Source organism: Pygoscelis adeliae, unplaced genomic scaffold, assembly GCF_000699105.1.
Source record: "Pygoscelis adeliae isolate BGI_AS28 unplaced genomic scaffold, ASM69910v1 Scaffold384, whole genome shotgun sequence".
Taxonomy (NCBI): domain Eukaryota; kingdom Metazoa; phylum Chordata; class Aves; order Sphenisciformes; family Spheniscidae; genus Pygoscelis; species Pygoscelis adeliae.
In genome coordinates, this window is record NW_008824548.1 from 116,745 (window position 1) to 129,824 (window position 13,080).

The following is a 13,080-nucleotide window of genomic DNA, read 5'->3' on the forward strand; positions in this document are numbered from 1 at the left end:
GGGGGGGCGCCGGCCGCGGGCTCCAGACCGCGGTGGCACGGAGCAAAAGGCGCCGGTGTCGAACGCCGAGAGCTGGGAAGCCAGGGCTGGGCCGTGCCGAAACACGGGGCTGGGTTTTGTGCCGCTGCGCCGAATATGGGGGGGGGCGCTTGTACCCTGCGTGCCCTCGGCAGTGGACCGGGGCGCTTCTCTCCTCCCCTGCGTGTTTTTCTTTCCCGCAGCCTTGGGTCAAAGCTTGGGTTTTAAGTGAAAATGGGTTTTCGTGTGGTCTGTGGTGCTGGGATGAGGAGGTCTTTGGTAAAACAGCAAACCAAAGAGAAAACACAGCACAAAGCGCTACAAGTTTTGCAGCTAGAAGTGGTGAAAATGCCTGCTACATGAAGGTTAATTTCAGGAGCGTGGCTTGCCAGAAACGTGGCCAAGAGAAGTGTATAGATACTAGTTTGTTTATCAAATACGATAAGACTAGAAGCATTTAAACTGCTATTTGTCAGTGACTTCCCAGGGAAGACTGATGTTGAAGTGTACTGCTATGCAGTAGCCCGTGGCTGAGTCTCTAAAAGCACTAAACGTTTACTCTGAAAACTGGAAGGAAAGGTGTAAGCAAAGTTACAAAGTTATATATCCACAGAGCCAGGGGTGGGCATAGCATGAGCTAATTGTGCTAGGAAGTAGTTTAAGCTGTCCACGGAAGACTGAGCGAGCGCAGTTTATTGCTGAGGGTAAAGCAAAAAGTCAATGAAATAGCACTAAGTTTGAGGAATTTTTTTTTTCCGGTATGAAATAGTTAATGCAGTGAGATCTGAAACGGTATCTGGAGATTTGTTTCTTGCTGTTTCCAGAGAGAAGTCAACAGGATGGTAATGAACCTCAATCATAGCAGTCAAACAAGCTGTCCTTCTGTCAGGTCAAACGTCCAGCTAGCCCAGCATTGTATCTCTGACAGTGCCTGGTGCAGAAAAACTTTGAAACAAAGAAAGGGAGCCTGTGCTGCTGATTCCATGGATCTGGTAAGTGAAGCTATTTTGAAGCCAAGGACAGGAATAGTCTTGGGTTATTAAGACTAACAAAGTAGGATACTTGTAATTTAACTAGCATATCTAAATGTAACTGGCCTAGTTTTCCCCAGAAATTATGTTGACAGCTGTATGAGTAGATACACAGGAAAGCTGCATGACTGGCGTGAGCTAAGTGCCTGAACAGATCTGGAATGACGCAAATGCGCAGCTTCCTCTTCCCCTTCCCCTTCCCCTCTGCCAGCTTGCTCTGCCTCCCTGCAGCGGGAAGGAGGGGCTGACACGCTCTGCGTTGTGGCAGACCTCGATGCCCCAGGGAGCAGAGGCCTGCACTCTGCTGTGTGGGTGCCCTGCCAGGCTGCATGCTGGAGCGGATAGATACCTGTCCGGGAAGAGAGATTTGAACACTTTTGTGCAGCCTGCGCAAGAACTAGTAGAAATACACGGCGCCGACGCTTAATGCAGATATGTGCCACAGTGTAAAAGAAGGCTCTGCCTCCTTGCTTGCAATATGCCAGTGTTACATTGCTTGTCAGACTGCCAGAGTTAAGGCAAAGGGGTTAATGAGAAGCAAACCTTGGAGAAGAACAGAGCTGCTTAAAGAAAGCCTATAAAACAGTACAGAATTACAGTTTCCTAGTATATTAGCCTAGCAATCTGTAGTGTAAGGGCTTTGTGGGCCAGGGGCTTGGTGTGCACTTGCTAGCAAAATTTTATAGACTTTCTTTCCATGGGTTAATCTAATTGCTTTTTTCAAACTTATTTATTCTTTTGGTTACACATATCATCCCTGGAGCCACAAATCTAATTGTTCAGTATGAAAAAGTGCCAAATTTTTTCTTCAAATGTCTACCTGATCATTTCATTTGGTACCTCCTAGTTCTTGTGCTGTAAGAATTCATGTGTCACCTTCTCCATGTGTCTCTCATACCGCCACTTAGATGCCTCTTTCCCAAGGTGAAGCATTCTCATCTATTTAGCTTGTCCACCAAAAGAAGTCATTCTGAGCCATGGCTGTCTTGTCATCACTTTCTGCATCATTTCTGATTCTATAATTGTTTTTAAGATCAAGGACTACCACAGCATTCAGTATTCAAGAAGCACCTGAATACTTCCTGTTATATTTACATTTTGAATAGCATTGCATGTTGACATGGTTTTTCATAGAACTTCCTGCAGTGAGTGCTAAGTTTTTTCTTTGAATGGTAATAACTTATCTAGATTACATCACTCTGTATATATAGTTGTGGCTGCTTTTCCAAATTCAGTAATTCACAACTAGCAATATTAAATGTTGCCTGCCTCTTTATTGTGCTGTCATTCAGCGTGCCACAGTCCTCCTACAGGTCTTCTAGAAGGAGAGCATCAAAGACGAGAGACTGGCAAAGGGCCAACTTTTATAAGGCGTGCGAGGAAAGATGCACAAGCAGCATCAGGACGCCAGGAATACGTCTCCCATTCAATTCCATTGAGACTTAAACCAGCAGAGAACATAACATTCTTCTGTCTTTTTCAAACAAGCGTCTCTGGAGCAAGAAAATACAAAGCACTGCCAATAATAGCTAATGTGTTTTAATTTTTTTTTTTTTTTAAAGAGTTAAGCAGTGAGGTTGAAATATTGAAGGAAAACATATTTAAAATCAGACTATGAAAGCAAAGGAGGATCCATACTCTTTACACACAGAAATCTTCAATGAATGAAAACCAAGGAATAGCAGAAATCTTGGATGGAATTCCACAATGTTCGATCATATGAGGTGTGCAAATAAAAAGGCCCACACAAGTAGGGTAAAATGCACAGTTCATGCCAATCCGTAGGTAGCCTGGTAATAAAGCATGCAAAAGAATCATTTGGGCTTTTTGCTTTGCTTTTTGCTTTGCTTATTTAGGAGAAAAAAAAAATTGTTCAGAAATGTACTTAATGGATGGACCCAACATTTGGAGTTTTCCTTCTCTGCGTGGAAGGTACAGGGGAGACCAGTCTCACAAAATGACTCATTAGACAACTTAAAGGTTAATCCCAAGATGAGCGTTTTTACAAAACAGTTCAAACACTACTTCAAAGGGCGCTTCCTTCACTGAAAATGCCCTGGCAAAACATCTGACCCGAACAGTCAGTTCTGAGAACCTGTTATTGTGAAGAGCTGCTTTTTAATTATGCATGATCTATGTATGTACCAGTTTTGCCAAGCGTGGTTCCCTGCTTGGTGTCCAAAGCTTGTGCTTACCTGGGCTTACTCAGCAATGTACAAAAATGCCTTGGGGTCATTCAGTGGATTTACTAAAGAGGAGAGCCTGAGGAATACTAGTGCAGGGCAACCCTGCAGATACTTGATGTCACTGGAAACTAAGTGCACAGCTGCGATGATGAAAACAAGCGCATAGCAAAGGCTGGCCACCAGACCACTGCAGTATGCTTTCTAGAGAAACAGTTGTGGTAGTTATGGCTAAGCTTTATAGGAAGAGTTTTGGACAGGTTTTCTAGGAGGATGGGTTTGCCATATACGCAAGTAACATTCAGGATCTGTGAAAGATCATAGCAATCTAGTCACTCCACCTGCAGAGAAATGAATGGGAGATCTGAGAGGGGCTGCAAAGCTTTGTAGAATGGCAGAAGAAGTAGTAGAAATATAAAATACAAGTGGAATTGTCAGTTCTCACCAAAGTGTTTTGGAGACAACCTGCATACTGTTGCAGGACGGAGGCTTTTGTAAATATACTGATCACATTTTTGAATTGTATATGGGTGTAACTATTTAGTAACTGATAGACTGGTGCAGTTTTGTAATACCAAACCTGAAACAGCAGTATGAATGGTAACTTGCATTAAGGTTTTAGCCAACTCGTGGTGGCCAGTTGAGTCTATACATCAAGATAAACTTCAATATGAACATCCTCATAGACAAGCTGATGGAGTATGGGCTAGATAGGTGGACAGTGGGGTGGAGTGAATAGTGGCTGAACTGCTGGGCTCAGAGGGTGGTGATCAGAAGAACTAAGTCCAGCGGGAGACCAGTCACTAGTGCTGTCCAGCTGCAGTTGACACTGGTTCCAGTACTGTTTAACTCCATTAATGACCTGGATGATGAAGCAACGTGCACCCTTAACAAGTTTGCAGATGATACAAAACTGGTAGGAGTGGCTGACACACCAGATGTCTGTGGTACCATTCAGAGGAACCTGGACTTGCTGGAGAATTCGGCAGACAGGAACCTCATGAAGGTCAGCAAGAAGTGGAAGTCCTGCACCTGGGGAGGAACAACCCCATGCACTACTACGTGCTGAGGTCTGACCACCTGGAAAGCAGCTTTGCAGAGAATGATGATGTGGTCCTGGTGGACAAAAAGCTGAACATAAGCCAGCAATGCACCCTCGCAGCAAAGAATGCCAATAGCTGTCAGGGCTACATTGGGAGGACTGTTGCCAGCAGGTCAAGGGAGGTGATCCTTCCCCTCTACTCAGCACTGGTGAGGCCACATCTAGAGTGCTGGGTCCAGTTCTGGGCTCCCCAGTACTAGAGAGACAGGGACATAGTGGAGTGAAACTTGTGGAGAGCCGCTAAGGTAATTAAGGGACTGGTACACCTGTCATGCAAGGAAAGGCTGAGAGAACTGGGACTGTTCAGCCTGGAAAAGAGAAGGCTCGGGAGGATCTTATCATCTGTCTGATGGGAGTGTTTAATGGCAATGGAGCCAGACTCTTCTCAGTGGTGCCTGGTGACAGGACAAGAGGCAATGGGCACACACTGAAATACAGGAAGTTCCATCTGAACACAGTAAAACAGTTTTTTACCGTGAGGGTGGTTGAACACTGGAACAGGTTTCCCGGGGAGTTTGTGGAGTCTCTTTCTGTGGAGATACTCAAACCTGACTGGACACGGTCCTGGGCAATCTTGTCTAGCCAACCTTGCTTTGAGCAGTGGGGTTGGGCTAGTCAGTCTCCAGTCAGTCTTCCAACTTCAGCTATTCAGTGATTGTGTGAATTAGAGACTTTCTAAGCTAACTCAGTCTGTTTATCATAGGGAGACGGGAGAGATCCAGACGTGAGGAAGAGAATGCAGTGTGGTGATTTGGGATTACCGACAAAGCTGCAAGTCAAAGGTCTGGTCTGATCTAAGAAACAATTTTATGAAAGTAACAAAATCTCTTTTTTCCTCCTTGCACCATGTCCTTTGAGCGTCTACATCATTAGGCCCTTTATGCTGAGGTGCAAAACGCTTCACTAGTCAAGCTGCTTAAAAGGTTCATTGATCTGGAAAACTATACCAGGTACCGCATCATCTCATCACCGTCCCGGGTGAGCTGGCCGGACTAAAGATAAAGTGCTTGCTGTGTCAAGGTTGGCTGCAGGGGAGAGGTTTTAACTGGGAGGATCAGAGCTGGCCAACTGGTGGAGAAGGACCTTCTTGCAAAGGAGAGTTTGACTAGAGCTAGCGAGGCATATGGTGGTGAAAAGGCTGTGTGTCCCTTGGCCAACAGGAGCCAATAGGAGTACCCTCCTGCCAACACTTTCTGTCTGGGTCTGAGGAGTCCCCCAGGGAAGATGGCAGCTGAGAAGAAGGTGCAGCTAGAGGAATTTTCCCGGCAGGCTGCTGACAGCCTGCCTATCTTTGGGGGCACAGCCCAGCCCTGGCCTGCCTTCCTGTTTCTGGTTTTGTGGGTTTTGTGTTGGAGGCAGCATTCGTGTGTTTCACAGAGACATGCTCAGGAGCAGAACTCTGCTCCGTCCTGGTTCGTTTTCCAGACCAAAACCAAAATACTGAGGCTGATTCTTTTCTGTCTGGGCTTTGTCATTTCTGCTCACAGTCTTGATTTCCCAAACTGGGGGGCGTGAGGGGGAACCCTATTAGTTGCACATTTGAAATGCCTCGCCCTAGATGTCTTGCGACATTTTGTGCTATCAGCATTTCCGTTAACCACATCTAACTTTTCATCAGTCAAGTTCCTTCTTTAAAAAAAAAACACAACACAAAACTTTAAATACCCTGAAAGGTCAAAAATCAGATTACAGTCCCTTTGACATGACCAATTATGGTTTGCTGAGTACAATGTTCTGTATTTGGTGATCTAAGCTGTCTCAAGCTGGGACAGAAGCTGATCTGGATTGATAAGAATCCCAGAAATGGGATTAGCTAGGTGAATGTGCTGATCTGATAAACCATGGAAGTGGCTACAAGACAACAGATCAGATACCTGATGGTGGCATGGCAGGGTTTGGAATTATGGATCACATCAAGCAAAGGTCAGCGTTATGCCAACAGGCAAGACATCTGATTCAGTTGCCTTATAGAAACTATGGTAAAGTATGTGTCTGTGCCTATCGTTCCCTTGCGTCCTATTATTCTTTGACTCAGGGCACTATTTTATTTTGACAGTGTTGAGTCAGCTTCTTTTGGTTTGACTGTTTGTTTATTTTATCAGCAGATCATATCTAAAACTTCAAATGTGAGTCATCCTAAGCCAGGGTAAAAGGACATACTTAGCATACATGTGCACATACAGGAAAAAAGCAGTTCCTAAAATGTCTTGTGAGTTTCCTTTTTCAGTCATTCCAGAGACAGGACTGATGGTACTTGCTCCCTGACACATCGGAATATCTGCTTCACTCGGGTAGGTATAACAAGCTGCAGAATTCTGCTTTCCTCTTCAACTTGCAATTTCTTATTCTTCACTCTTGAAAACCTCTCTCTCCCCTCTAGTTCCCCCTTCCATCTTCATAACCACATAGCAGCCCTTTTAGCACTCTTGAAAACATAGCGTGGGCAGTATCTTCTTATTGATTGATTCCTCAGTTGGTTTTGGAATAGGATTTGTATTACTGTCTGTACAGCATTCCTTCATTCCCTGTCCTCTTCATACCATCTTCTGTAGCTATATGGGGAGGCAACAAGATTCAGCTCTTGCAGCACTGTTCTCCAGTTCTCCCTGTAAAAGTCACTTCTGCATTTATCAGCAAGACCACAGGAAAGGAACAAACTTGTTAGAATTTTAAGTTAAGTCCCCAGCTGCCTTCCAGTAACTTATTTCATAGCTTTCCTTGCAGGTCACCCTCAGCTAAAAGCCTTAGCTAAAAGCTAAGAAGCAATTCTTACCAAAAAGTGATGAATTACAATGTTTGTCACAACTGTTTATCTTAGTTTCTTCGTGGTGAAGCGGTTCTAACACTTATGCATCGCTCCACATTTAGACTATATGTTATGCAAGAAAGACATTGATGATTTGGAATATTTTTTTTAAATCATTGCTATTTAGTCCTGCACACAACAGTCTCTGACTGGCATTTAAGTACTGGCATAACAGAGGTTAAAATAGAATCACGCTGGGTTGTCTTATTCACGTCTCCTCGGTTGCTTCTGCAGGCTGTATTCAGCTCTTACCTATGCAGTTTCCTTGCGTTCTGGTAATGCTTTTAGGGACCTTTCAGCAACACAACTGTCTTCATTGATTCAGTAAGGGTTTAGTTAACAGGGATTTTATAAGCAATTCTATTAATGCCTAAAGGATGAAGATCAGGCTCTTTTTCTCAGTTCTATCTCGACTTTGCTAGATTTCCTTTGCTTTCCTTTCTAAATGTACTAATATCCAAATCCAAGAATAATTGAGCAATTAAAGTGTTTCCACTACTGTTCTCATAGTTTTAAAACGTCACTTAAGTATTCTGTGGCTCAGCTTCATAGTCTTGCAATAAGGCACCTTTTCTTATATCTAAAACGTCTCAAGAACATTACTGCTATTACTCTGTGTTTTTTCTTTCTACAACTAAATCTCTGTCTGTTCTTCTTAAACCATTCATTTCTTGCCTTTCTCCTCATCGAGACTAGCTTTCTAAGGAACCAGCAGAGAGCTCAGAACAAAAGCAGGGAGAAGGAAGTGCTTATTGAGACTTCCCTAAAAATACCCCTTAGCAGACAGAGTTGCTGTCCTGGCTGTTCTATTTATAATGTCCAGAAAGTGGAGAAGGGTTATTTCACAAAAGACAAGCATTGCTTTCTCAGCCTAAACCTATTTCACTGGTTAGGCCAGAAGAAATCACTCATTTTAAAGGGAAAAGGAACTAAAATGCTGACTTAGCTTTCTGAGGAAGAGAAGTGTATACAAAGCTGGAAGTCAATCAGGAAAAGACACCTGGTGATAGTGTGGGCGTGTGAATGGAGAGCTCCACTTCAGAGTGGAGGCTAAAAAGAACCAGACTGAAATCAAAGGGGATGACAGATAGGAGAACTTAAGTGTATACAACCCCCTGTTTGAATAGTGGGGCTTATGTAGCTTAGCCACCATAAGAATGCTGAAGGTGTATCATGGTCAGATTAGTAAGCTTTCAGCACAAACTTGTATAGACCGATGCCTTTGTACCCTGACAGCTCTGTACTGTCACCTGACTTAGAGATGCTTCAGTACAGATAAAGAGAAGAATTTGGGCAGGAGGGTGAGAATTGCCTACTAATTTGCTTTGTGTTTTATAGTTACAGAATGCCTCGCCTCCTGGGTAATAGCAGTTCACATGAACAGGCTGCTGTATATCATGGATCAGAATCCATTGTCTCCATTGCTATCTTCATCATCGTTTTCATCATAGGTATCCCCGGCAATGGATTGGTGATCTGGGTAGCTGGTCTGAAAATGAAAAGGTCTGTGAACATTGTCTGGTTCTTAAACCTTGCTGTGGCTGACTTCATGTGCTGCTTGTCCTTGCCATTTTCCATTGTTCACCTGGCCCTCCACGAACACTGGCCGTATGGTTTGTTCCTCTGCAAAGTCATTCCGTCAGTCATAATCTTCACCATGTTTGCTAGCATCTTCCTACTCGTGGCCATCAGCATTGACCGGTGCCTCCTTGTGATGAAACCTGTCTGGTGTCAAAATCATCGAACAGTGAAATTGGTATCACTAATATGCTGTGGCATTTGGATCCTGGCCTTCATTTTCTGCTGTCCTGTCTTTAACTACCGTGAGACTAGCACTCATGATGGCAAAACTGAGTGTGGATACAATTTTGGAGATGACGAAGTGCTAGATTATATGGATGATTCTGTAAACGAGTTACTGGAAAAATACTCATCTTTAGCCTACCATGCTAACGACTCATGGGGAAATTTCTATGAAAGTGATTATTCTGTATCCCTTGCCTTAATGGTGATAAACATCACTAGGGCTGTCTTTGGCTTTGTACTCCCCTTTGGCATAATGGCAGTTTGCTATGCCCTTATTGCTTTCAGAATGCGTGCAAATCAGTTTCACAACAGGATGCTGCGAACAATTGTGCTCGTGGTAGCCGCATTCTTCATCTGCTGGGCTCCATACCATGTAGTTGGGATTCTGTGCCTCGTACCTACTCTTGGAAGAGGGCTGAGGGAGTCATTGATCCTCTGGGATCACCTCTCTACAGCACTTGCATATGCCAACAGCTGCATCAACCCCCTGCTCTATGTTTTTGTGGGGCGGGACTTCAGGGCAAAGACACAGCAATCAGTGCAAAGAATCTTGGAAGGCACCTTTACCGAGGAGCCAACGCACTCAATCCCTTACTCCCTTGACAGAAGCAAGACTTCCACAGAGAAGGACGTTAGCAGCACAGTGTAATGCAGGCCTTCTGATCACCGCTGTAGAAAGAGTGAGCTATGGCCCAGCACATCTATCAGTCTCCACTTAAAAGCTTTTTTTGCTGCAACACATTTGATTAATCTGCAGATCCACACACAGGGCACTGAGACGGTTCAGATCAGAACGGCTAAGCCCCTTTACATCCTACTCCAGAGAGATGGAAAGTTGGAAGTACCAAGGGTAATAAATCTGAGGGAAGATTCTGGTGAAGCAGGAGAGACAGAGTACTTTAACCTTTAAAGAAGAAAGCAGGCTTGCAGAATGATTTGTGGTGGGATCATGTAGTTTAACCTCTGAATTGCTAGATGAGAATGTTATTAGAGTTACTTGCATATGTCTATGTTCTACATCTCCCGTCTGATAAATTGCAGATGAAACTAACTTTGATGTCTCTCCTTGGATTCTGCCATCCCATCCTTCCTCTCCTTTGGCTATACTTGGGGTCTGAGGGTTTTTTTTCTGAAGATTTCCCTAGCGGGTAGCGCTATGTTTTCTTACAGCAGTGCGTTAGAACAGCACTTGTCCCAGTCAGCTGCTTTGAACTGACTTTCATGCCCTGGCAGATGCCCAAGGTATTTCTTTGTCCCAGCAAATGCATCGCTGTACGGTAGTAACTGGTCCAGTTATGTAGCCATATTAGTTAGCGTGCACTCACCCACAGCCTCCCCAACACTCCCTCCATCATCGGAGTCCCAAATCTTCCTTTTAGGAAGTAGTCCAAGATTATCCAAATGTACCCACTGCATTTTAAGACGGCACACGAGCAGAACTTGAGCAACTGCAGTCATTGACGGACCAGATTAGGTGGCTGCTGGACTATCGGCCATTTGGTAAAACCTTGGAATTGAGAAGTGATAACCTCTAGTCTGACCCCAAGAAGGTGAGGAACAAGCCTGTTGCGGCACAGTCATGTCCTGCTCTCTACAAGAGATGTGCTTCTCATGCCTTTCTGGGGGAGGAAGATAAAAATTTCATCCAGTCAAGCTATTTGGGGGTGTTTCCCAAGCTTGAATATTCCCTGCTCCTGAAAAGCTGAAGTACGTTTATGAGGTACTTTAAGGAAGTGGTTTAAAATCTGCTTTTTGTGTTAGTCCTTCCTTAAAGGAGTACGGTCAACAAACGGTATGACAAACAGCCACTAAGCATTGGTATATTTTTCACTTTGCCTTTCTGGCGAGCACGAGTTGAAAGACTCGCTGATCTCAGTGCCCTGAGAATAGCCAGCTGTGAAAACTTTCGACTCTTTCTCTTCACATCCTAGAAAGTCCCAGTCATAAAGTACATGTATAGGTGCAGGCTGTTAATTTAGCGATGTCCACACCCAAATTCTGTTTCTAAGGTAAGTAGGTGGGAACCGAGCCCACCTGAGGGGCGCCGCTGAAAAAAAAATTCAATACTGGCACCAAAAGAGTTAAACCATAAACATTCACTTTTTCTTTTTATTAAGAAAGCATGCACAAAAATAAACTCGTGAGACCACGCCCCTCTCTCCCTGACCACTGACACAAAGCACGGGGGCCACACCGCGCTGGAGGGGCCTGCAAGAACCCCTCTCCGGGACAGGCCGGCATCCCTCCCCTCCCTGCAGGCCAGTACTCGCAGGCCCTGCAGAGCTCCACACCCGCCCACCCGATGCCTTCCCACGCACTAACAATGCACATTTATTTCAGGGGCAGAGGAACGAGGCTAATTTGCACACTGACCGGCATGTATTTACATATGCAAATGAGGCACAACTTAATACGCAAAATGAGGCAAATATGCAAATGAGGAGCACTTGGATACGCAGAAGGAGCCATCTCGGTTTGTTTTTCTTCTGGTGTTTTCAGACTTCCACAGGGCCGGGTCTCAGTAACATCCTCTGCAAAGCACTAACTGGCACCTACCAGAGGTTGTCTCTCGTGGTTGTCTCCGGTGCCACTTTCCACAGAAACCCATCACACATGCTTCCAAGCTGTATTTTTCCCATCCTGAGGCAGCAGAGATAACAGCTGACCCCGTATTGAAGTTGGCTCTGGGATTCCTCATTTCTCTTGGAAACACTCAATGACGAACTCCCCCCCCAAACACACACTTAAAAAAGAAAAAAAAAAGAAAAAAAAAAAAAGAAAAAAGTCCCCCCCCCCAATACAATGAGACTCTGTCCACTTCCCTGACAAAGATCCAATTGGTTTATCCCTACAGCAAATTTAAAAAGCAATGCCAGTTCCCCACCTTCCTGCAGTCAGAGTAGAGGTTATTGCTCCCCCGCCCCAGGTCTGTCAAGCGGCCATGATGTGTTATCTTGGTTCCCTTCACTGGTAAACAGGGAATAAGGGCTGGGGGGAGGCTTTACAAAATATAAGAGGAAACAAGAGGTTTGACAGAACAGAGCCATACCAGAAAAAAGGGGAACACAGGACACAGCTTTGGGGAGGAAGCATCTCAACACTCACTCCTGCTCCTGCACCATTTCCACCTTCCTATTTGCAAGTGCTGACAAAACTCATCCTTTGGGATTTACACCAGATTCCACCATCTCCCCAGCTGAACTGCAAGGGGCCTGACCCACCCTCCCCCCTTTTATACGATACTCTTTGGCTGTTCGGTTTCAAAATCTGCCCCACTTCATCCTCTCTCTTCTAATGCATCTCTTACAAAAACCACTTGTGAGGGCCTCCCAGTTACTTGACCAGAGGGTCCAGCCCCTTGACCAGAAGTCCCCTAATTCAGCTCCGCTCTGAGCAGCAGCTTCCTCTTCCCACCATTAGCCCATTCACAAAGTGGGAACTGCTGACTGAGAATTTGCACCTACGCAACAAGACTCCTGTTGTGCTGGCACTCTCCAACCACAGGCAAGGACAGTCTCCAAAGAAATACGAGGGGCAGAGGGCCGAATAACAACTGAACAAATACTGATAGAGAAAACTTCCAAATTTGCATATGCAAGTAAGAGCCTCACTACATATTTTGAAGAAGGGCTTGAAGGGGTGGGGGGTGAAATTAAAAGCTCTGGGGAACAGAATTTGCTGAATCACATGTGACACCCCTGACTGCTGCTTTTACCTGATGGGTATGTAGGCTTCACCTGGAGACTGCAAAAGGCAGTGTAGAAAATAGGTCAGGATTCCCTCAAAATCTCTCTCAGTCCTCACAGATGGCACTGCTTTCTGAAACCCAACTTCTCTGCTGAAATACCATCTCTGCTACATTCTCCTTTCTCCAAACTCGGGTCTACCCTCCCAGCTCAGCTCCGCTCTCCCTACCTCAGGGATTACCCTCTCTTTGTACTTGGGAACTCTACTTCTTTTCTTGCTTTTCCTGCTGGTGCGAGAAAGTTCACAGAGCTAAGATCACCCCTCCAGTGTCCCTTTAGCCCCCTGACCTTTACAACATTTACGAAACAACATAACTACAGGCTCCCAGGGTCCACTAGGCTCTCTCACTCCAGTAGCCAATACGACAGATTCACCGGACACCTTGAA

General features: G+C 44.9%; 1 protein-coding gene across 1 annotated transcript; it reads left to right on the forward strand.

The window, feature by feature from the left end:
• Nucleotides 1-8,576: 8,576 nt before the first annotated feature.
• Nucleotides 8,577-9,960, forward strand: C3AR1 (complement component 3a receptor 1). Its single transcript, XM_009321868.1, has one exon. It carries the CDS (start codon nt 8,636-8,638, stop codon nt 9,593-9,595), a length of 960 nt encoding a protein of 319 aa, XP_009320143.1. The 5' UTR covers nt 8,577-8,635; the 3' UTR covers nt 9,596-9,960.
• Nucleotides 9,961-13,080: the final 3,120 nt, after the last annotated feature.